This window comes from Australozyma saopauloensis, chromosome 4 (genome assembly GCF_035610405.1).
Source record: "Australozyma saopauloensis chromosome 4, complete sequence".
Classification (NCBI taxonomy): domain Eukaryota; kingdom Fungi; phylum Ascomycota; class Pichiomycetes; order Serinales; family Metschnikowiaceae; genus Australozyma; species Australozyma saopauloensis.
In genome coordinates, this window is record NC_086134.1 from 867,046 (window position 1) to 890,929 (window position 23,884).

Sequence of the window (23,884 nt, forward strand, 5' to 3'; positions counted from 1 at the left end):
TCAAGTTTGATTTCAGAAGACATTGGCAATAGTTTCCTTTTTGCTTCTTTGTGTTTCTGTTTGTGTGTCTTTTTGTGGGGTTTGTTGTTGGAAGAGGCTTTAGTAATTCGACTTCGATGACCTGCAAATAGAGTTTGACGTGGTTGCAAAGAAAAACAGTCTGCTTCCACAGTGATGTTGAAATGAATGTGAAGAATAGTTCGTGTTTAAAATATACAAAAAAAAATATGGAAAATTTATGTCTATGACGCTTAAACTCAACATGTCATCAACAATTACAAAGACTGACAGTAATGAATATACGGACCTACAATGTCTAAACCTTTGTCCTATATTTGCTCTTCTGTAGAATTTCGTCACGTACTTTTCATAGCCCAGTCGCTGGTTCCATTTGGTTGAGCATCATCCTTGCACTTTTTCACATAAGCATCAATCTTCTCCCATCCAAGCTTTCTTTCCATCTCACGAGCCTTCTGCTCCTCTAGAGATTGATGGTAAAGCATGATGCAATGGTCGAAAAGAATTGGATTATGGTCCATGAATACCTTCAACGCGCCAAAGGCAAATTGATGAATGCTCTTGTTCCAGTTGGAAGTAGCCAGATTATGTGGAGGGATGTTGCTGAATTCATCCATGTCCATATTCTGTTGTGGCGACAGGAACAGATCGTAATATTCCTCGTCGGTCATGTCATGCAGCATCGCAGAGTCGTCTGCCAGACGGCCGCCCAGGCGGATTCCGTTGATTTCAAAGTCACGATGCATCACAAGGTTGCCATCGACCAAATGGCCATTGGCGTCGGTCAACTGGTTAGGATTGTCGAGTAGCTTCTGCTGACATTGTCCATTGGCAGCTCCAGGTTGTGTTGCGTTTGTGAGCTCGTAGAGGGACGAAAATATGATTGGCAACACTACCTCCGCATTTTCCGTCACAAGTGTGAGGAAATACTCATTTTGCCAGAAACATAACACTTTCTCACTCACCTGGAAATGAGACAGCGCAATACACTTCAGCAATTGAGCAAACAAAGGAATTTGGATCTTGGCAAACTCATTTGGCTCCATCACCTCGAAAATGTCCTCGATTTCGTTCAAGAACATGACTTCCTTGGGGGAATTGATCTTTGGCCAGAATCTCAAGAGTCCCATGATAACATCTTCCGTCAAGGAAGGATCTTTCTCCAAGAACTGCACAACACAGTAGGCCAATTGAGGGTGGTATAAGGATAAGGACTTCACTTTATGAAGTGGGAGAAGAACACGTATCAAAAATATTTTATGCTCTTCCTTCAAAGGCAAAGCAAAGCCATTGATGATTGAACCCAAGATCTCCAAAAGTTCGCCGATTCCGTTAAATCTCTCGGTCTCGTAGACGAACTGCAAGAAAACGTTACTAATGGATTTACGAATGAAGGAACGTAAACTCAAGAACTTTCCGTAGATTCTGTGTAAAGTGGTTTTCAAACAGTCTCTTTCCCTAGGATCTTCACTGTCAAACAACTCCAAAATCTTTAGAACAAACTCATGATCAATGAACTGCTTGGCCACCTGGTGGTGGAAATCAGGGCTCTCCACAAAACGCAAGAAGAACTCGTAGATGGATTGCATATGTGGCCAAGCCAACTCCGACACCGGCTCATCCTCATCTGGATCAAACAAGTCACCAATAGGGTTGACAGGAGGAGGAATTGGTCTGAACAAGTTCTTCTTGAACATAGCAATCACATGACGGTACATTTCCTCTGTGTAGTTGAATCTGTTGCTCACAATGAATTGAATCAACTCTTGTAGGGTGACACGCTTGATTTCTTTCCCAATGATGTCGTGGGTAGGATCACTGAAGTCGAAAATGATGTTGCATTGATCAACTTTCTGAATAAAGAGTGAAATCTGTTCTTCAGGGGGCACCTGGTCAAAATTGGGGAGTTTGGATATCTCACGCTTTCTGTCCGAGTTCAGTGGCTCGAAACGCGAAGAGGAGTGTCTTTTTGGTGTGACAATCAAGTCAATGTCTATGGGTTCTTTGTTAGGCGATGTTATGTTTGGATTGATGGGAGTTTGATGGCCTTGCTGTGAGTGCGAGGCCAACCGCGAGTCCATAGCAAGCCCAGCCGAATGGGAGTTTGGCGAGCTGGGCGTGGGAACGATTGGAGTGGTCTTGGCGAGCGAGGTGCGCACAGGCTCGTTGATGACGATTTTTGGAGACAGCAGTGGTTGCAGCAGCGACAGGCCTGGCGGAGGCGGAGTGCGAGGCAGCGCTGTTTGCAGGGCAAATTGAGATACAGCATTCGCGTTTGCAGTGCTGGCATTAGCCCCGACAGTGGCCATCTGTGCAATTGGCTTATCGGAGAGTTCTTGACTCGAATCTCTTCCGTCAGCTGCGGCGGCCAGGCCATCAGACTCGTTTCTGGAGGAGGTGGGCGAGCAAGACTTCAGCGACGAATTGGAGCTTCCCGTTTTACCGCCCGTGGCCGGAGACAACATCAGCAGCCCCACCAGGGAGACCAGCGACAGGGGCTTTTTGGCAGCGTCTTTATCTTTGGAGGCAACCTCCTTGGCGTCTTTTTTCTCGCTTCTTTTCGACAGCGACAGGCTCTTGTTGCGCGTGAGCCTGTTTTTGAACCCTTTCATCATTTTGGCAGAGTGTTTATGTGAGGAACAGAAAGGGGCAGCAGTATGGGGTAAATGGGTACTAGACGGGTAGAACCGGAAACGACAGGAGAACCTATGGAATTTCTCGTTAGGTTTGAGTATCAGATAAACCCTATCTTCGATGATAATTCACAATCGTTGACTGCGAGGAACTTTAGCTTAACTTGTGTTTTCCAAAAATAGGATCGACGACGGAGATATGGCTGTATCGGGACAGATGTTTTCGAAAAAGCAACTCAAGAATTGGGCTCCTAACCGAATTTTCGTAATGGTTCTGGACTTGGGGACGTCTCAATTCAGTTGTGATCCGATTGGGTTCAAACGACAAATGGGCACTACAGGAGGGTCGGGGATAACGCCGGATCGGGATATATCTCCGCAGAAAGATGTCGGTTTCGGGATTGCACGCGGCGACACTAAATTTCTCGAATGTTGCCGAGTACACTTGGTGTTTGGGGCTGATTCAACATCACGCCTGAGTAGTCCAGCAAGACGGTGTGAGCACGACAGGGAGGCACGGGTGTGGGTCCCGGTTCTGGGTGGTGAACCTGGAGGAGTGGATAAATTAGGCTTAGCGGGTGAAAAAATTAGGCTGGAATTGTAATTTGCGCGGGAATACCGACGGGAAATTTGTTTGGCGGATATATTTGTTATTTGATGGCGGAACTGTGTTCGAGTGTTACTGTTGGTGTAGTTGTTTCTTTTGGTCGGGCAGAACGTCCGACATGAATTTTGGATTAAGTTTTGAGTTTTTTGAAATTCTTTGAGTTTGTGAAGCTTGTTTTTTGAGTTCATGCTCTGGTGCTTGTTTTGGTGTAGCTCAGATTCCGTATCCGTCCCGGAGTGGATTGATTGCCTGGGCGGGAGATATGTCAGGATGAAATATTTGAAATCGAGTTTACATCACGATTACTGAACACCATACGGCACTATGATAGTGTTTTTGTGAGCAGATATGCCTCCAACGTAATTCGTCGCTCAGACTGGGACTCAAAACTAACAAAAGTGGCAGACACTTCGCTTCCAATGATCCACCTAAAACTCACCATTCTCATTTACCATACCTACTCGATGACATACGTCGACTCAGAACCCTTACTGTTCAACTTCATCAGAAGATAGCAGTTCCAGGCAATACTAATGGTATTCACCACCAAGAGTCGCAACTGAACAGGAACAAACGCAAAGTTGACGGTCTGGACAGCAGGCCAAACCGTCCAGTTGGCCGTCAAGGTATTCCACCAATTGGCCTTCAACTTTTGCTGGACCTTTTCCTTGATGTTGTCGCCGCCCTCCATCGCCGTCATGGCCGAGAAGTAGAGCGGAATACCTATGAAGGGAGCAAAACCAAGCTGGTCCATACTTACCCTGACGGCCGTGTTAACTACCTTGGACAGTGATACCAGAACACTGTTAAGCACTCTGTACCACCGATCACCAATGGGTGCAAAGATGAAAGCACCAAAGATCACTGCTCTACGGAGGCGCGGATAATCGAACAAAGCATCTTCTGTATCGGCGGCTTTTGCGTTGCGCAGTTCTACAGTTTGTGCCAACACATCTCCTGCGCCAAAGAGGAATCCAGTGGTGATGACATTAGTGAGAAGAGGTCTAGTGGCCAAGAGGTTATTGTATCTGGCGAAAAACGACGACATTTTCTGGGGAAGAGCCTATTTACCGTGTATTGGAAAGTATGTGCTATAAACTGTGATTTCTCTGTCAAATGGAGAAGAAATAGACGAGTGATACCGAAAAAATAAGTAGTCGGACCTGAATAATCCGCTGTCGGCCAATTGAGTTGCTACCTTGAGTATTGCAGCGCAAACGAGTAGCCTTGCTTTTTGGTTTTGTTATCTGACACTGGGAGCGTGTCTGCAGGCACACAGCATAGAAATTGATCCATTGATCTCGAAATCTACAAATGATTTCAGATCATTTAAAAAATAAGCCAATAGCAGACTTTGGATCTATTAGGTGTTTTTAGTTTGTGAAGGTAAAGGAGAGACTTAAATCTGGTAATCGTGGATTTGGCGGCAATTAATATCTTGTCCAACACGGTGAGTAGAGTGTGAAAGAATAAAAAAGGATACCTTCTTGTTAATTTGCCAGATACACAATTCACCTAGAAGAAGGAAAGTGAAAATCGTCAAAGGTTGTCAAATTTCATCATATTATATCAGTTTGTAGATTTTTTGCAATGAGTCGCAACAACGTGAAAAACGCGGAGTCGTTGGGTAAGAATTTGATGAAGTCTGACTATGGTTCGTGCTCAGAGACATGGCGCTCATTTTACATAAGAATTGAAGAATCTGTGAACTTATGTTCTTGCTTACACTATTCTTTGCCCAGAAGGCCAATGCCTTCAGAGAATGCGATATGCTATACTTTCGACTAAGTTTAAAGCTCTGAGCAAACATGAATTTGACTGAAATACGCTTGGCCCTAGACTGACTCCCTACATCATTACCGTACTGTTCCTGTTGTGCAAGTTAGTCACCTAAGAAGCTGCACTTTCTAATTCGCGACCGAAGAGTGGTGGCAATAATGTGGTTGCTGAAAAATTCTTAGACCGAAAGTCAGCTTTCAAATTGATAAAATGCAGACTAGAAGCTCCCAGATCGCATATGTTGCCTTCAAATAAGCGGAGAAGAACAGCAAGTGCCATAAAGGGCGACAACACAGGTAATTGAAACCAAGCACCAAGTGTGTTTTATTAAAAACGAAGAGATAGAATTACTGTGGCATTGATCCGAACTCGGCCAGAGCTACGAGAAGTAGTCGGAACTAAATGGGCTCTTTAAAATAACCGTCTTTACATTAATTTCGGAAATAGTTCACAATTTTGCTAAAACCTGAATCCAAACTTTTCGTGTAAAGTTTCTTAGTGCTCATAAACAAGAGAAGCGCTTTTGAAGTAAATCGCTCGGAAGTCCAAAATCTCTTCTAACTTGAGTTGGACGCCTGTTCGTCTTTTCCATCATGTCTGTAGTCGGCATCAACATGATCAATACCGCAGAATTGCGCTTTTTAAGAAAGTCATAATTTAAATACTGCTTATGGAAATATTCTAGTTACTTTAGAGAGGTGGGACGATATCCGATTATCCTCGCGAGAAATGACAATTGAAAAGCTTTGAAGTGCTCTTCACACAACAAATACTGAGAAACTCCCAATGCTTATGAAAAGTTTAAGGTTTGAACTTCTTCTCTGAAGCTGGTTGAAGTTGGTCATGCGCGATCCCGCCCTGGCCAATCGCTTACAGAGCTTCACAGTGATCGTCAAGCTACAAGTGAAGAGCGCAGGCTACATGCAAGTCGATATCTTACTGCAAAGAATAATATTAATTAAAGCAGAGCATCAAATAGGTATTCATGCCTTAGCTACAGGTCGTGCATGTTGGCATCACTATGTGCATTATGACACCACAATGTGCAATACAGAACATTGAGCTTATTCCTACTTTTTGGGTTGACCCGAAATCTGGATCACGGGAAACTTTCATGGCTGTTATAACTTCAAGATAGTATTCTTAACTTCGAGCATTGAAAGATTTGAAAAAATCAGTGCAAGAAGCTCTTTCAGAGCTCGCATGCTATCGTGTTGAAGTAGGGATTGAGTCATAATACTCGATCTAGAAGGAAATTGCTGATATTATTTGACAGAAGCTTTCGCTTCGTTCTAAGAATCACGCGTGTACTGCTTGTGGCTCCTACTTAACGAGTGAATTTTCTACGCTCTATGCGCCATGAAATAGTACCGAATGAGGAAATGGGGCTTTTTGTCCAGATTGAATGACCAACACTAGCAAATCAGCAAACAAGAGATACTATTATTCTATTGCGTTATGTTATTTTTTTCAAAATATCTAGCTTAAATGTGGTGTTTGATCATAGCGGGGAGGTTTCCATCATATTTGACAATAATAGGTAGCTGAGCTTTCAATCGTCTCACGTTTTTTAAGTTATCTGACTTCATTACTTAATATCTAATCAACAATTGAGTCTACAGCCGGCTTGTCTTGTCAAGTGACTCCTGTTTGGCCAGATCGAGCATAAAAGCAGTCTCCATCGGGATCTTGCCAAGAGTAGAAGTGTCCCAGAATTCAATTGCATGACGAACCAGAGAATTGCCCAAATGTTGGATCCCCTCGTTGATGTAGTGGTTGGTAAGCGCCAGCTTCAATTTGAGTAGAGTCATGTTGATGAGAATAGTGAAACCCATGCACATCAAGGCAGTAAATGCCACAGTGGCAGGTAAAGGAAGAATGCGTGAAAACTTTTGGCCCAATTCAGAGGTCCATAAGGCACACACACCAACACAGATCACAGATGCAACTACGAACGGAGAAATGTCCATGTAAAAATTGCAACGTACAAGGTATTTATCAACGGAAAGGATAACCCAAACCTGCTGCAAGTAAGTCTTGTAATACCACATCGTTTGGCTACACCACCGCTCATGATGAAATGCAATACGATACAGATATGTTTGAAGACGTTTCCCTATATTTAAGAAATTTACAGCAACGATCTCCTCCTCAAGCTGATCATTTGCTTTTTTGAAGGCCTTTATGAATCTCGTGAGACATTGAACTAAGATCTTCGGTTGCTCAGTCTCAATGATATACCTAGATGAATTCAACTTTTTTAGATGATTCATATAGGCGAAGTGGGTCCCTTTGAGCTCTGCAAAATTGACAATAATGGAATCAAAAAATGGATCAAGACGATAGCGAGAGTAATCTGAGTCACGATCACACAATACTTCCTGGGCCTGTTCTCTCCATGTTTTGCGATAGGTTTCAATTGGGTCATGATCTATTTTGAAACCAGTAGGAAGTGCTGGGAAATACCGAACCTCATTAGCAGGACGAATAAAGTCATACTCGACATCCACACCACTGCTATTAATCTTGTCCAATTTCGAGGAAATTGTAAAGTTTTCCCCGGGGAAAATTTCTTTTTGGATACTTTCCATACTCATCTCCAGACAAGATGTCGTAGAGAAGTCTTTTGTGAAGACAGAACCAGTCTTCTCTCTTGGGGTCCTGAAGAGCAACATGTCAAGAAAAGAGAACATCAATAATTTTGAAGAGGCAATTCAATTAATTAAAGCTATTAGCAATTTTACATTGAGCTGAGCATCAAAATCCAAAACCATTTGCTGGGCAAGTGTTGATCTGGCAGACAATAATACAATCCGTTGCACCTGCTTTAAAACAATAAACAGCATTATTTGATGAAGCAATCAACTTTTGATAAATCAGCTAACTCGGAATTGTGGAATCAATCCCCACTAGCTTTTTTTGACACCGTATTGAGCACCCTTCATGAGGCCCAGAAGATATGGCTGGTGTTTTACGAGCAGTTGAACCTGCTCTTATTAAACTCTGCAGTAGACTTTGTTGGATTGGGTTCAGTTTCTCTTGAGTTGTGTTTGAGCCAATTCAAAATGATCTGCCAGTGTGATTTGGAGCAGAGTAACACGAAGACACGCAAAAACCTGTTTTCTCCATGAAATCTATGGCGATAGATCCGGGCTATAATTGTATGCGAACAAGAAAGTTCACGTTATCCGTAACTCCAAAATCATAGTCAAAGATACGGAATGGCTGCAAACGAGGCCTACAAAAAGACCTACAAATCGGACATGATACTGACCAAAGAAAAGAGAGAAGAGCATAGAAAAAACACAAGTATTGTCCGGTTTGTTGCGAATTTTAATGATAGTAGCCAGAAATGATTGTATCGTATTCGTACATTCTAATTTACAACTAAACGTTCGTTGATAGACCGCACTGCAGAGAGAACAATTTAAAAGCCTATTGAAGCCAATTCATGCACGGTGTGGTAAGAATCAAGAAAAGAAGATGGCAATGGTTATGGAAGCAGGAAGTTTTGTGTGGTATGATAATGAGGCTTTGGTTTCTTGATTATCATTGTAATTAGCAAAACCAATGCCAAGATTATTGTGCCGAGGTCCAACTGTGTTCATGGCTGCTTGATATATTCTACCCAACTACTAAACAATAGGGACGAAAAGCGCAGAATTTGGTAGAATAATGTATTTGTTCTAGAAGGATTCCTTGAATCTTGTTGCTTGACTTGTTAAACGGAATTTTTTCTGTCCAGAGTCGTGTCTATATTCGATATACGAATGACAAACACCAATTTGATTCTTGTATTGGGTTTCTGCTGAAATTCGGTTCAAGCGAATCTGGAAGGATAACTGTAATTTTATTTTTATCATAGAATGTTCGCTGCCGCTACACCCGCAAAATTTCGATACCGTTTATAGTTGAAGAGAGCTGAGCAGATCACAAAGATGTATAACAATAAGTCCGGCCACATTGAATCGTGGTGTGACGAATAAATCTGTTTCTCGATGGCAGAGCCTCGCTAGTATCATCGTCACATACTACATCTCCTCTACTCAAGACCAATTCGCTCAGATCCCTTAGAGAAGCAGCTACATCCTGACGGAAAAAACCACCCGATATGCATTAATCTTGAAATAAATATAGAATTAGACACCATGTGTCTATCAACCGCTTAGGCGTACACCATTGTCTGCTCCTCATCAGCAGATTCGATATCCACCAACTCCTCCAATAACTTACCACTTCCCTTTCCGTGGCCCTTCGTATTATGAACATAACTCAAGAAGCAGTTCCAGCCAATCGACCACACATTCGCAATGACAATACGCAAATGCACAGGAACAAAGAAAAGATTGAAGAGCTGCAATGGCACCCACACCGTCCAACTGCTCTTCAACACGTTCCACCAATTGTTCTCCAACTTCTGCGCGGCAACAGCCAACGGATCGTGGTGGAGTGCCAAAATACTCATCACAGTATTGTACATGGGGATCCACACGAAGCCAGGCATCAAGAGGGTATCCAAGGCAAGACGGAACAAATTGTCGTGAATATTGATTGTGCGAGGCTTCATGGACGACCGCCGCAAGGCCGACAAAAATGGACTTTTGATGAAGGGAAGTGTTTTTGTATGCCACTTGACCGAGATCGGACCGAAGAAGAAACAGCCATACATCATCGCTCTGACGGTTCTGGAAATGTGAAACTCCGTAGGTTTGTCGAGATCATCATCAACATGGTGAGGAAATAATTGTTGCGCTAGCAAATCACCGGCAGCGAAGAAAAGTCCGCTTCCGAGCATGTTTACTTTGTATGGGTGTGTCTTGAGAAGCTCATTGTACATTCTGAAGACGCGCGGCATCGTTGATAAGAGATTTTTGAGACAGAGAGGGTTCTTCGGCTCGTTTGACTGAAAATGGTAACTTTGGAGGGAATAAATAAGTAGTATGGAGTAGGAAGTAGTAGTAAGTAGTCAACTGAAAAATTCGACCGGGGTAGCCCTGTACCGAAGGCTACACCGAAATTCAGGTTTGGACCTGCAGAGAGAGCCCGAATGTTTCAGGATTATCGAGGGATAAGAGGCGATGAGGGTGCTGATGGAAGTCATTGATATTTTTTGGTGGTGTCTTTTGGGTTGAGAATTGGAGTATTCCGTTGAAAAAGTTTCGGAAAATTTCTTTTTGACGGTTAGGAATGAGGGTTTCGATGGATAACGGTAATGCTGGATACAGGATTGATAGGTTTGTGAGGTTCCCTCGGCTTGACTTTCCCAGCACAGGCAATGTTCTGCGGCGGTGGAAAATGATTTTATAGGTAATGTCGGATGGTAAATAAGTTGCAATATTCGGTACCAAATTGATGATGTTTGTTTCGTCATTGATGTGATTTTATGAAGGCTATTATTAGTGTGAGTTGTGATTTGTCAGGACTCGTATTTTACACAGAGATTGGTAACAATAGATTTATAGTGTTCTTGTAGTGTAAAAATGATGATCGTGTTGTAAAATTTGACTAAATACTACGCTAATTGAGGGGATAACTGCCGTTGAGACCTCAAACTAAGACACTTCGCATCATTTCGAAACAGTATGAAAGAAGTCATATCTTGCATTACGTCTACTGTACAAACCCTAATGCACCAAAGAGCATATCGAATTCTTGAAAGTATAGTCCTTCAGTCATCTTAATTAACTTCGAGACTAATATTATCTCACGAAATTGCATCTAAAACCCAAAACAGTTAGTGGTTGGTGAACAATGCACAGAGTAACATTCACTTAAAATATCATCCTTACTGTTTTTACTCAATCTCGTAAATCTCATCTCATTCAATGTTGTGAGAATATTCTCTCAACCCCTTCCTTCGATATCAAACGCGCACCCACTGGATCCTTCGCCCAGAAATTGGCACAGGAATAGAGTGCCGTATAATTACGCTAGACCAACTCTAAATACGAACTAACCATCACCACTTCGATATTCCTCCCTACAGAGCTCACTACAACCACCTCTCGATTGCAACAAATAATCTCCCGCCCAAAATCCAACCGCAATCGATCTCCTCCATTCATGTAAGGACTCTGTTGTATTATTTCCTCTTTCGGCCAAGATGGAACCTTCTTTGCAGATTGCGCCAGGGCCACTTGCGGCAGATATAAAAAGACTGGCCAATCAGAAGCCCGCGCCGGCTGCATCCTTGGCGCCGGGCTCCCAACATCTTCAAAAATTCCCTCCCTCCAGTTGTGCCGATTCCAGGAAACCTAAATGTGCCCCTTTCCACACCTGCAGAGCTTCTTCCACCCACTGGCTTTACCGGCTAGAGGCTACGGAGTGGGGCCATAAACACACGCAAACGCGTCAAAAAAGAAATTCAAAAAACTATAAAAGGACCCCCTTCCCCCCCTCCAATTTCCCTCACAACTTTTCCCGTTTTCTCCTCTCCTCTTATCTTCCCTAGCAGCCCTATTGCTGCACCGCGGACCCAATTCTCCTGCAGAATGAGCGCGCCCCACACCGGCCGTGGTTCGCTACCGCCAGCCACCTAACTTTATCAACCACTTCTTTTTTCGCTCTTCTTTTGCTAGAACATCCGCTACTTCACTTCTCCCCAAACCCCTCCCACAAAATGCACAGAACATACTCGCTCAGATCGCAGAGAGCCCCAACCGCTGCTCAATTGCAATCGCCCCCTCCTCCACCTTCTTCCACCAGAAACAAGTTTTTCGGCAAAGGTCTCCTTTCCCACTCGGTCAGAAAGTCTGTCGCCGGCGCCATGGGCCCCGAGATGGCCCGCAAGTTGGCCCAGTTGATCAAGATGGAGAAGAACTTGATGAGATCCATCGAGATCACCGTCAACGAAAGAAAGGAGGTCGCCAAGCAATTGTCCGCCTGGGGTGAGACCAACGACGACGACATCTCGGACATCACCGACAAGTTGGGTGTTTTGATCTACGAGATTGGTGAGTTGGAGGACCAGTTCATCGACAGATACGACCAGTACAGAATCACCATGAAGTCCATCAGAGACATCGAGGGTTCCGTGCAGCCCTCCAGAGAGAGAAAGCAGAAGATCACCGACCAGATCGCCTACTTGAAGTACAAGGACCCACAATCGCCCAAGATCACTGTTTTGGAGCAGGAGTTGGTCCGTGCCGAGGCCGAGTCGCTTGTTGCTGAGGCTCAATTGTCCAACATCACCCGTGAGAAGTTGAAGACTGCCTTCAACTACCAGTTCGACTCCATGCGCGAGCACTCCGAGAAGATCGCTTTGATCGCCGGCTACGGTAAGGCCTTGTTGGAGTTGTTGGACGAGGCTCCTGTCACTCCTGGTGAGACCAGACCAGCCTACGACGGCTACGAGGCTTCCAAGCAAATCATCATCGACGCCGAGAACGCTTTGGCCACCTGGACCTTTGACTCGGCTGTTGTGAAGCCAACCTTGTCTTTCGCTGCTCAAGAGGAGGAGTACGACGAGGACGAGTTGGCTGACGAGGCTGAGAACTTGAAGATCACCGAGGGCCAATGGGCCGAGGAGCAGAAGCAAATTGCTTAAGTGGACACACATTAATTTCCTAGAGGTGGCTGTCTACAGTACGTTTGTGGTTTTGCAAGGTTTGTGTAACTCTTGTCCTTCATGCACTGGAAACACCTGCTCTGTATTAATAAAACTGATTTGTAACATTATCTAATGCAAGATTAAACTCTTATAAAATACCATCCCTGACATGCTGCGTTTTTTGCACTCATTCATGCGACTCTTCCTCCTCAATAACTCGTTTCAAAGGCTCGATGTACTCTCTCTTCAAATTGTCCTTCACGTACACCATGTAGTATGGAGTGGCCGTGTTTCCCTCTGCAAAGTTGAGAACTTCAGAAATCGGGACTTCCGTCACAGTATCATCGTTGTACTTCCGATAAATATTTCTTTCCATGTCACGAATGTAGATCCAGTAATGGCCATGCGACGCTTCACCTCTATGAATGAAAATGGCGAAAAGGGTGTAGCCGACATTCTTGTAGTCTTGGAATTGTTCCGAGATTTGATGCTGAAGTGAACCAATTTTGTTGTCGATCCCACGAAGCTTTGTTTGAATCATCTCTACCTGCATTTTCAAAGTGTCGATCGTCTCTTGTTTGATGCTGAGCTCAGGACTTGGCTGAACTACGTCAACAAGATATTTGATGGTGGCTTGCAATGAGTCTAGAATGGAGAGCTTGGTGACAGGATCCTGCTGTCTGATGTCATCCCTTTGCACCTGCAAATTCTTGATCTCTTGCTTCCATTCATAGACCTCGAGACGCTTCTTTAAGATATCTGCATCCTCAGTGTCAAGGTATCTGTCAAGATAAATATCCTCGCCGAAAGGAATAGGTTCAATGGATTTGTAGGCCATCAACCGCTCACGATCGAAAAGAACTCTTTGCACATGGAATTGCAAGATTTCAGGAAGTTCGAGAACAGTCAGACTCATTTTTACTGTGCCTTCCTCCAAATCCACTACATTTTCACTGAAGTAATTGTCCAATGCATCATAGATATCCTTGGGATGATCACTGACATTGATGATTAAACTGAAGAAGCGCTCCATTGTGCTTCTAGAAGGTTTGGTAGAGTCGAACGGAGTAATTGTTTGCTTTGTTTTACCGCAAAAAAGTTTCTTGATAAGATCGTATTGCTCCCCATCATCGTCAATAGAATCTGGTTGTAGAGCTGTTTCCAATTGAAACGTCACATTTTCAATGCATTCGGTGACATCTTGCTGGCGTCCAATTTCAATGGCACTATCAATTTGGTCTGCTTCAATGCTTTTGATCTTCTTGTCTTCCAGAGCTTCAAAAGGACTCTGTTCTGAAACGTCTTGCACACCCTCCATAGAATCCACATCACTGGTGTCAGGCACTTCGATGATGTCCGGAGTCTCGGGAGAACCCTCTCTACCATCTATAATTTCCAAGTCGGCATCGTCTGAAATTTCCATTGCATCATCAATCAGCTTCGATGCGCTCGTCGTCTTAAATGACACAGGTTGTGAAAGTGGTAAAAATGAGAGGTATGCCAACTCTTTACTTGGCTGAACACATCTGCGTCTCGTATGGATCATTTCTGCGAATAACTGCTGGAGCCTATAAACAAATTGAAACGAGCGGTCGAGCTCAGAGACCTCCACAGAGCGGCCACCAATCTTTCTAGCGGGTGTGTTCGAAAAGTCTGTATCATTCTCATCAAACTCCAAAATCATATTTCTCAATGGCTTAATGCAGAAATAATATTGGAGCAAGGAGTTAAGGTAGCAAGTATTTCCTATGTTGTCCAAACCAGTTGGCCAATTCTGAGCTGGCAATAGAGAAGGGTCAACTCTTCCAGACCTTAGGTAGCTCGAAAGTATCTTCGACTTTTTGTCTTCGGCTAACGTCTTGAATGCGACGCGCAAATCTCGGAATTGAGAGGGATCTTCAACATCGACTTGTTTGGCAAGCGCTTCAAAAATGGTGATAAGTTCCATGTCGGAAGACGTAGCAGTGACGCCGAGGAGATCTAAAGCTTCACTAAAACTAAAACTTTTCCCGGAATCCATGAGCTCTGGCATAGTGTTATCAATGTATGCCATTAAGAGGAAACTGCGCCTTACAGTGGCTATGGAAACAAGACACTTCTGAAGGAATACTACTTCTGGGCTGCTGGTGTTGAAGTTTACAGACTGCATCACTTCATCCAAACGGATTTCGTAGGCAGTAATGACAACCTCGTCCTCGGTTGCCTCCTCAATGCGGAGTTCTTGTATTGCCGCTCTAGGCGACACCATTTCTTCGCGAAGGAACTTCTTGATAACTGAGCTGTTCTGAATCTCGCAGATAATTCGCAATTGCTTGTTGAAGTAGGTGTAATTCTTGTAGTCACTTCTACAAGCTATCTTGTACATCTCTATCACAGTCTCCTCATCAACAAAGGCATCATCACCTGCACCATGCACCCCAATGGCTTTAAGTGCATTATGATAATCCAGCAGGCCAAACATGAAGCCCTTGAGGTATTGATTATTGTAATAAGTTTGGAGTTTCTGAGACTGGTATGGTCGATTGGACATTATGCTCCTGTAATAATCGACGTAGTGCAACTTGTTCTCCGAATCTGAAAGCACCATGTTTTCAAAACACTTGATAATGAGCTCCTCAGAGTAGAAAGAGTATGCGGAGAGGGCAACGTAAAAATGCCAATGATTTGATTTATCGTTTCGAGCCATGGACATTGACGATGCCTTATCACCCTCTGCAATAGCAGAATACACTTGGGAGAAGTTGTCCAGAAAAGAGTATTGGGTATCGAATTCATTTATCTTATTGCCCAGTTTTAACTGCTTGCCCAAATAGACAAGTTCCATGGCTTTCCTAATATACGCTTCTTTCAAGGAGCGATTAAGCAGAAGATCAGGGGGTACCAAAGTGTCATTATCATCACCAACCTTGAAGCCCAAATCTCTGAAAAGGATCTCGGAATTGATCTGAGCGTCTAGATTGGTGCTTGATCTGTTAATGGTGTGGACCTTCTGTCCCAGGGGTAAGAGAATGGGGCCCTTCAAGACCTTGATGAGAGTAGTGAAACAATGCAATGGAGTTGGGTATGATTTGTTCGATAACGCCGACGGATTCTTTTCAATTGCAGCCTGGTATCGTTGTTTGATGATATCAGTGTCAGTCAATTGAGCCAAATCTTCAGCAGAGAACTCACCCATGTAGACCGTGACGCGCATGAGTTGATTTGTGGGACTATTGGCGCTCTTGAAAAACGCATCGTCCAACAACTTGTCACTTTGAATAGCTTGCTCATCTAGACACCGCAAGTCATCTACAGATACCATCTCCTTAGAAATCAAGTGGTACTCATGCTTCGCCACGCTGCCTACGACGGGCCCATTTCCCTGCGCATTGAGTACCTGGATGCGAAAGTGATGTAGGTGCTCCTTCACGTTGGTGACAATGAGGCCACGAACGGTCGTCACCACCACAGAATCGCTATGAAACTTCACGTGGGACACCGAGGGAATATGCAGCACACAATTGTTCAACACAAGACCTGTACTGTTCAATTTCGCTAGCGCAGAAGGCACTATGTTTCTATAATCGTACGTTCGAGAATGGAGCAAAGACCCCTTCGGTTTGAGGGCCAAATAAGCCGGCGTTAAGCGCAAATCATCTAATATACGGTTGGAGGTTTTAAAGGGAAGCTTCTCGAGCGTTTCTCGCGGCACAATGGTCGGTGAGTATGGAAAATGGGGCAGGATTTCGTCGACAAGTTCGGACGACGACGAATTGGCCGGAGAGGCCGAGGTTTCGGTTTTGAAAGGGTTATGAGTCTTTGGCCGAGGCGTGGCTGCAGAATTGTCGCCACCACTGGAAGACTCGGTGCTCATAGTGGTGTTTTATGGTGGGTGGTTGGTGTATAATGTGGAGTAAGTATTAGGAGTAACTTAGTGTGATGTGTAGGATAGATTAGGATCTTGGGGAAGAGGTGCTGGGTAGGATGAATGGGGAATAATTTTTTGTGAAAGGAGTGGGGGAGATACAATTGGGTGTGAAGATTTTGATCTTATTTTTCTTTTTTTGTTTTATCGACTTTGGTGTCTTGGCGGCACCCATCTTTGGTTCTGAAACGGCAGAGAAGTGAAATGAGGAGGATTCTGGGGAAAGATGTTGTGGGTCGAGGTGATTTGTAGAATAGAAAAAAGTTTTGAAAATTAGTGGGCTTTTTTTGTTTTCTGTTGTAATTTTGTTCGATCTCAGAGGATATAATGGCTGAGATATGGCATGTTGGAGGGACACCAAATACTCAGTTTGGATGAAAAAGGAGGTGACAAATCGATGATAAAGAGAATTCTGATAGTATCATTTACTATTTTACGTTCTTACGTCTATTTTCATGTGTGTTAAAGTATAGGTTATCATAGTGAATCCATCTTTCTAAAGAGTACAAGCAAAAATCTTAGTTTCCGCGCAGATAAGTATCTTCAAGCACAAAAATTAGAGGAGATGAAATATTATTATACTCGTGGTCTAGAGATTTCCCAATCCAAGGCTCAGAATTGTAATCTCAGAACGAGGTATGTTCAATTAGCTGAAATCAGTAACAACCATAAAAAATTTCTTCACTGGAAGCTTCAAAATTCTGAAATTTAGTAAATCTATGTGCTTTATGTAAAATTGATCATTTTCCATGACATTGTCACAGCTGTGCAACATGTCAAAATCGTACATGCATCCCGATCAAAAGCGACCCCAGGAATGCGGATTTCAACTAAATAAATTCAAAACTCAAATACTCTTGCTCCTTTTAATCTCTTTGGATATTTTCAAAAGCATTTTCCCGACATTCCTCACTCTGCACCAAAACACAAGCTCCGCCATGAGCATTCCGAGCCAGAGGCCCGTCTACATATATTCAATACAAAAATCATACAATAAATCGTAATTCATCGCTCTTCTAAACTTTGCCATATTGGAGCTCATCTCATCTCATCGCCCTCATCTCATCTCATCTCATCTCATCTTGTCTAGAACCAATGGCATCTCCTCCTCCAATTGACTTTGAAAAGATCCGCGAGAGCTCGGATGGCTCGGTCACCGGTTTTGCCAGGCTGGCTTTCAAGGAGGCCATTGCCAGCAACCCCTACTTTGCTGCCGGTGGTGGACTTATGGTGCTCGGAACAGGTTTGGCATTAGCCCGTCTGGCAGTAGTGAAAGGACTGGGATTTTTGTATCGGCAGATGTTGGTCGACTTGGAAATCCCCTCGAAAGACAAGCTGTACCTTTGGTTTTTGGAATGGATGGCGCAGCATAAGCATAGACGCCTGAGACACCTACTGGTGGAAACCAACTTCACACAACATGACAATGGCGCGGTTTCGACGAAATTTCTGTTGGTGCCTGGGCCAGGTAAGCATTTGATCCGATACCAGGGCGCTTGGATGCTCGTCTCTCGTGAAAGACTGGGCAAGTTGTTAGATATGACCAGTGGGGCACCGTTCGAGACGGTGACACTCACGACGCTTTATTCGGACCGCGGCCTCTTTCCAAAATTGTTGGCGGAGGCAAAAGTTATGGCATTGAAGGCTCAAGAGGGTAAGACTGTGCTTTATTCGTCGTGGGGTCCGGATTGGAGACCCTTTGGTAGCCCCAGAATTAAGCGTCGCTTGGGCTCCGTGGTCTTGGACGAAGGGGTGAGCGAGACTGTTTTGGAGGACGTCAAGGATTTTTTGAGCAATGGTTCATGGTATCATGAGCGCGGCATTCCGTACCGTCGAGGGTATCTTCTCCATGGCCCACCAGGAAGCGGAAAGACATCGTTCATCCAGGCCTTGGCTGGCGAACTAGACTACAACATCTGCATTTTGAATCTTGCTGAAAATAATCTTACTGATGACCGTCTCAATCATTTGATGAACCATCTTCCTCAGAGATCGATCCTTCTATTGGAAGATATCGACGCTGCATTCAACAAGAGAACACAAACAAACGAACTGGGATACCAGAGCGGTGTAACGTTCTCGGGACTTCTCAATGCACTTGACGGTGTGGCCAGCGCCGAAGAGTGTCTTACATTCATGACGTCTAATCACCCAGAGAGGTTGGACCCGGCATTGTTGCGTCCTGGTAGAATTGATTTCAAAATCATGGTGGGAAACGCTACGGAGTCGCAAGTCAGACGCATGTTTTTACGATTTTATGATGACGAGGAGCTCTGCGACCGGTTCGTTTCCGAGTTCGTGGCCTTGGGTTACAACGGCAAGGTCAGCACGGCGCAGCTTCAGGGACTCTTTGTATTCAACAAGAACGATGCTCAGAACGCCTTGAACATGTTGCCTACTTTGGGTCAGGCAGCAAAAGGATTTTAATGTACATAGATTGGAACAGCCTTAGCTAGTTCCGCAACAATGCTCTTGTAAATATTGTTCTACAGTTCCAATGGCTGCAAACACTCTATCGCATTCAAATAGCTCAAATACTTGCCAGGACATCTGATAAAATAACATCGTTCTTTCCAAACTATAGTTCAGTAATATAATATAATACATAGTGGACCTCATCCACTCTTACAATTCAGAGACGGCTTTCCCGCCAAACTCCCGAAACCAAGCACCATAAACCCCCAATATGCACGCGGATCGAGCATTGAGACATCCCTCTTCCGCAATCACAGCTAACTCTCAAATTTGCGACGTTTTACATCTTCGGGCTCACCATGATTTGGCAACAAATCATACACCCGTCCTGTACCAAGAGGTCCACCTCTGAGCGACTTGTTGAGCTCTTGCATGGAAGGAAGCTGATTCCGTCCTTGTCCTTGTTCAGAATTAGGTTTCGCAAGAACAGGCCCCTCCGGTATTGCGTGAGTTGCCTGTATGCCTTGACCTTGGGCAGGCTGTGCGCTCTGTTCAGGATGCAATGTAAGTGGAGGCTGCACACTGGGCAAATTGGCCGGAGCTGCAGAAACAGGATTTGACGTCAATATCTGTCCTGAGTTTGTGTTGACGTTTGCAGCCGCAGCAGCTGCGGCTGCGGCTGCGTTGGCGGAGTTGGCGGCCACCAAGTACCGCAATGCGTCTGCCTCCTGTGGATTAGAGCTACGGTGGTCAGGAATATTAGTCAAGGAATAGCGCTGATGAGCATGTTCAGCCAATTTATGCGTCAAGGGATTACTAACGACGGGGAGCGAGGCAGTTCGCATCTGCGCAGGCTCTTGGCGCATTTGGTAGTGTTGGTAATAAAGTGGGTTGGCCTGAAGTGCTAGTGGCTGATACTGCTGCACATAAGGCGTTTGAGACGTTTGAGAAGTCGAGCTGGACGTGCGCTCGGGTGCAACTGAGACCACGGGAGTGTTTTTGTGCACGGCTTCCTTGTCCTTGCCCTTGTCGTCCTTTCCCAAAAGTCCGATTATTCCGTGCCCAGGCGAAGGCTGAAGTGGATCCATGAGCACTGAGACATGTCGACTTGGTGCAGGTTGCATCATCTTCTGTGCTTCATCTGCCTGCACATGTCTTCTGATCGCTCCTTCGGAACTTGAACTGTATAATCCGTAATTTGGATTGAGTGGGTAGTGTTGAGGAACGATATTGTAGCTATTAATCTTTGGCGCTCCGTGAACTGGCTCGTGTAGGTGGTAGCTTTGCAGAGAGCTAATGTTCTTCAGTCCACGCATGGCGGGTGCGCCAATTTTGCGTCCCAATTGCGCACGGAACGCACTAAGCTCCAGCAATTTCAGGCCCTGCGTCTTGTCTGACATCGGCGAAGTGCCCATATCTATGCCTGAGCCGAGAGTCGATGCCCGCTTTTCGATAGGGGTTTTGCAACGATCGACGTTTGGGGTTTTTGTTTTGAGGCGGTCCGACTGGTCTTCCTCGCGCTTTGGAACGATCAGCAGGTCGTCACTTTCAGAGCCGCGTTCTCCGGTTTTATTGAGAGTTTTTTCGAGAACTTCAGTAAGCTGCAAAAGGTCCGACTGACTGCGCTGATAAAGCGAGTACAATGAGTCGTACTTCGAGAGTAGGTCTTTGTAGTTGGTTTTCAAATTATTCAACGACGTAGTAATTTCAATGAACTTGACGTGAATAGCCTGGTCCAAAACATATCCTTGCGTAGAGTCTGAAGACTGGCGAGCTTCCAATTGCTGCCGCAGAGGCAGAGCGACGCCGTAATTAGGTTGTTCGTGTGGTGGTGGTGAGCGGGGCGAATGAGGCGAAAAAGGGATCGGGACGCTGAGCACGGTTCCACCAGGGTAGTGTGCGTATGGAGGGTGTGGGATAAGACCCTGAGGAGCGTATACGGGCTGTCTATGAGGCAATTTAGGTGAAGGTGTACCTGTGGCTTCTGCAAGTTGATCCCACAGCAGTTGCATGAGCGAACGATGGTAGTGTTGCTGGTTTGCGAGTGCTGCATTGTGGGCTTCGGCATTTGCGCCCTGATGGCCTGCGGCTAGGGGCTTATGGTCAACATTGACAGGTGCATCCGAGGTGGGTGGAAGGCTCTTTAAGTTGACGATTTCCTTGTGCGACTGGAGCAGCTTCAGCGATTTACGCTTTATAAGACGCAAGGACTCGACGTCGCCTTTACGAAATTGGTTAGCGGAGTGTCTGAACTCCCATTTTGGAGCTGGAGACTGTCCTGGAGGAGGCGGAGCAGCTGCAGAGTGCTTGTCGTCGGTCTGGAAGCTCTCGTTGACCTTGTGGAATCCATACATGTTAAGTTGACGGATGAAAGAGGCGATGTTTGTATGCTTGAAGTACTGGGCCAAAACATTACTGAACTCTTCGCCCGGATAGAGACAAAAGGAGTCTTCCAGTGCTGTCCACCAGATCAAGTGGCTGAGACTAGCATCCTCTAACATGTCGTAGAGTTTATGAATAAAGACTGTTTGTGACTTACCACTGGAGCCTGCGGCAGGACTGTTTACGCTATGGCGAGGAACAGACGCCGCTAGAGCAGACTGCGTCGATCCCTGCTGATGGCCATACACTGGCGAATATGTCTGGACCCGCACGGAGCCCTGCAGAGATTGCAGCGCTGGGGTGTTTTCAGCAGGTTTGCTTTCTGCATTGTCAAGCGTCGGAGCGTCGGATTTCTTCTCCGAGAGAAGCGGAGCCACGGGCTCCGCCGGGAGCGGCTTTCGCTCTTGAACGGTCTCGCCGCTTAGCGTCTGGGGGGCCATGACGAGAGTAGATGTATTGTGAAGATGAGACACACAGAACCAGACAATGGACCAGAATCAGAGTCCAAACAGGAAATAAAAACGAGCAGAGTGAGCGAGATGATTTGGCGGAGCAATGTGCCAGACCAATTGGGATCGATGGGATGATATCAGCGACAGCTGGTTTGACAAGTAATCAAACAGGAAACGGCGAGAGAACAACGGCCGAACGGAGCCTGCAATAGAGAACAGGGAGGACGATGGATTCAGACGAGCGACAAAAATGGCTAGCAATGGCTCGAGTACACTTTAAATTCCAGGTAACGATTCCCAATGGTAGATAATGTGACAGGTTGGTAGTTGGAAGAAGTAAGGTGGGATGTGGGGAATTGACACACAAAAAAAAAAAAAAACACGGGAAGGTGGGAGCGCCAGAAATAGAAATAGGAACAAAGCACTAAAAACAGAAAGAATTTGGAAGCGTTCGCGGTGGAACGTGTGGTGCCTGTCTGGGTGGCCGGCAGTATTTGCTATTGATTCTTTTTGCTGCTTGGCCAGGGTTCTGGGAAAAGTGACTAGCAATGAATACAAAAGGTGATGCGGATTTTTCTGTGGTGGGAGAAAGGGGGTCAAATAAATCTATGGCAACCGCCGAACGTTCACAACAACAACTCCGGGGGTTTTTGAACTGGAGGGCTCACTGGCAACGGACCTGATCTCGGCTGGTATGCTTATCAGTAACAACAACTGCCTAAAAAGCTTTTTCGGAAAGGACACACACCCGGATGTAGATCAGGTTAAGTATTCACACGAAAAGGCAGGCGCGACTATAATGGCCAATGCAAGTATGTATATATACGTAAAAAGTGAGGAGGCTAATTGAAAATTGGGACGGTTTTTTTCTGCACACCCAATACACAGAATCAGATGATCAAGATAATCAGCGGTGTGGCTCCGGCGACGCTAGATTTACCCCGATGTATATACTACCAGCACTGCAACGGCACGGATGGCTAGCACACCGCATGTAATGCATGAGCGGCATAAGTCAAGTGGGACAATGTTTGACCATGGAGGGTTGCAAATTAGTGGTTTGTTGACTAATTAGGCAGCGAGCGCCGCGCGGCGGCTATGTGCGAACATCAACAAAAAAGAGTTTAGCGCCCGCTGCATGACCTGCCCTGCCTGCAAACAGTCCTGGTGGTGCTGCGCCCCGGGCAAATTTCCCGTTTGGGTTAAAGGGGACGTCGTTGTAAACGGTTGCGGGCAGCGGCTCCACCTTCATGGCGACAAAATTTGCGCTTCGCAAGCTGACCGAGAACTTGGCCCCACTGTTTGTGTGGGAAAATGTGGTTGCGAGCCCCGCCGCCCGTTTCCGTTTACCGTTGGCATCGCAGAAGCACTTTGCAACCACGGAATTTGTCTGCGCCGAATATCCTAATCGACAGGTCTTCGTCTTCTCTATGGCAGAATTCCATAACCATAGGCCATCGCTCAATTTTACAAGAGGATGGCTGCCGACCGCATGTCCTGGGGGACTGTATGGGGGAGGTGCATTTTTTTCATCTTTCTTGTAATGTTTTAGTTTAGTGCCTCGGTTGCAACCTCTTCTGCACCCAACTCTACCAGCAACGACTGCAAATTCGGGGCTGTAACTCTACGTGCGTCGGGTATTGGAGAGAAAAAAACTTGGCACAAAAGAGGGCAGCAGGAAAAAGCTACAAAAATTTGGTACCGAATCATTCCCACATATCACAGAAAGAAAACAAAAAATTAACAGAAAACGTCATCTGACATGGTGGTCTGGGGCAATTTCAACCGGTGTGAACTGTTTTCCGAGTGCCAAGGCTGTCACCCAGTGTTACATGCGACCATTGAACCTGGCTTTACATCTAGAACGATGGTTTATCGAGCCACCTTGTCCTAGCGAGATCTTGAACAAGATCTAATGGAGGGGCGCTCTTTAATTTTTTGCAGACGTATATCGAAATATTAATCTTCTCACGAAATGAGCCGCGTGGCTCGTAAATGCACTGGGTGCTATTGGGAGTGTCTGAATAGAGAGGTCTCGCTTATAGTAGCCCACGCCAAAAGTCGCATTATTGCATCTACTATATGCGATGCGATCCTAAGACACAACTGTGGCTCATATTTGCGGCAGAAATTTTCCTTGCATCG

The 23,884-nt window shown here is 45.2% G+C and overlaps 6 protein-coding genes across 6 annotated transcripts; 2 read left to right on the plus strand and 4 right to left on the minus strand.

Moving 5' to 3' along the window:
- Positions 1-356: 356 nt before the first annotated feature.
- On the minus strand, positions 357-2,633 carry PUMCH_003434 (uncharacterized protein; the record flags this gene model as incomplete). The annotated part of the gene is made up of 1 exon (XM_063022401.1): positions 357-2,633. The coding sequence occupies one exon, from the start codon at positions 2,631-2,633 to the stop codon at positions 357-359; it is 2,277 nt and encodes a 758-aa protein (XP_062878471.1).
- Positions 2,634-6,653: 4,020 nt separating this feature from the next.
- Positions 6,654-7,730, minus strand: PUMCH_003435 (uncharacterized protein; the record flags this gene model as incomplete). Its single annotated transcript, XM_063022402.1, has 1 exon — positions 6,654-7,730. The coding sequence occupies one exon, from the start codon at positions 7,728-7,730 to the stop codon at positions 6,654-6,656; it is 1,077 nt and encodes a 358-aa protein (XP_062878472.1).
- A 3,926-nt stretch (positions 7,731-11,656) lies between these two features.
- Positions 11,657-12,583, plus strand: PUMCH_003436 (uncharacterized protein; the record flags this gene model as incomplete). Its single annotated transcript, XM_063022403.1, has 1 exon — positions 11,657-12,583. One exon carries the CDS (start codon positions 11,657-11,659, stop codon positions 12,581-12,583), a length of 927 nt encoding a protein of 308 aa, XP_062878473.1.
- A 190-nt stretch (positions 12,584-12,773) lies between these two features.
- PUMCH_003437 (uncharacterized protein) lies at positions 12,774-16,439 on the minus strand (the record flags this gene model as incomplete). Its single annotated transcript, XM_063022404.1, has 1 exon — positions 12,774-16,439. The coding sequence occupies one exon, from the start codon at positions 16,437-16,439 to the stop codon at positions 12,774-12,776; it is 3,666 nt and encodes a 1,221-aa protein (XP_062878474.1).
- Positions 16,440-17,585: 1,146 nt separating this feature from the next.
- PUMCH_003438 (uncharacterized protein) lies at positions 17,586-18,917 on the plus strand (the record flags this gene model as incomplete). The annotated part of the gene is made up of 1 exon (XM_063022405.1): positions 17,586-18,917. One exon carries the CDS (start codon positions 17,586-17,588, stop codon positions 18,915-18,917), a length of 1,332 nt encoding a protein of 443 aa, XP_062878475.1.
- Positions 18,918-19,222: 305 nt separating this feature from the next.
- On the minus strand, positions 19,223-21,727 carry PUMCH_003439 (uncharacterized protein; the record flags this gene model as incomplete). Its single annotated transcript, XM_063022406.1, has 1 exon — positions 19,223-21,727. One exon carries the CDS (start codon positions 21,725-21,727, stop codon positions 19,223-19,225), a length of 2,505 nt encoding a protein of 834 aa, XP_062878476.1.
- Positions 21,728-23,884: the final 2,157 nt, after the last annotated feature.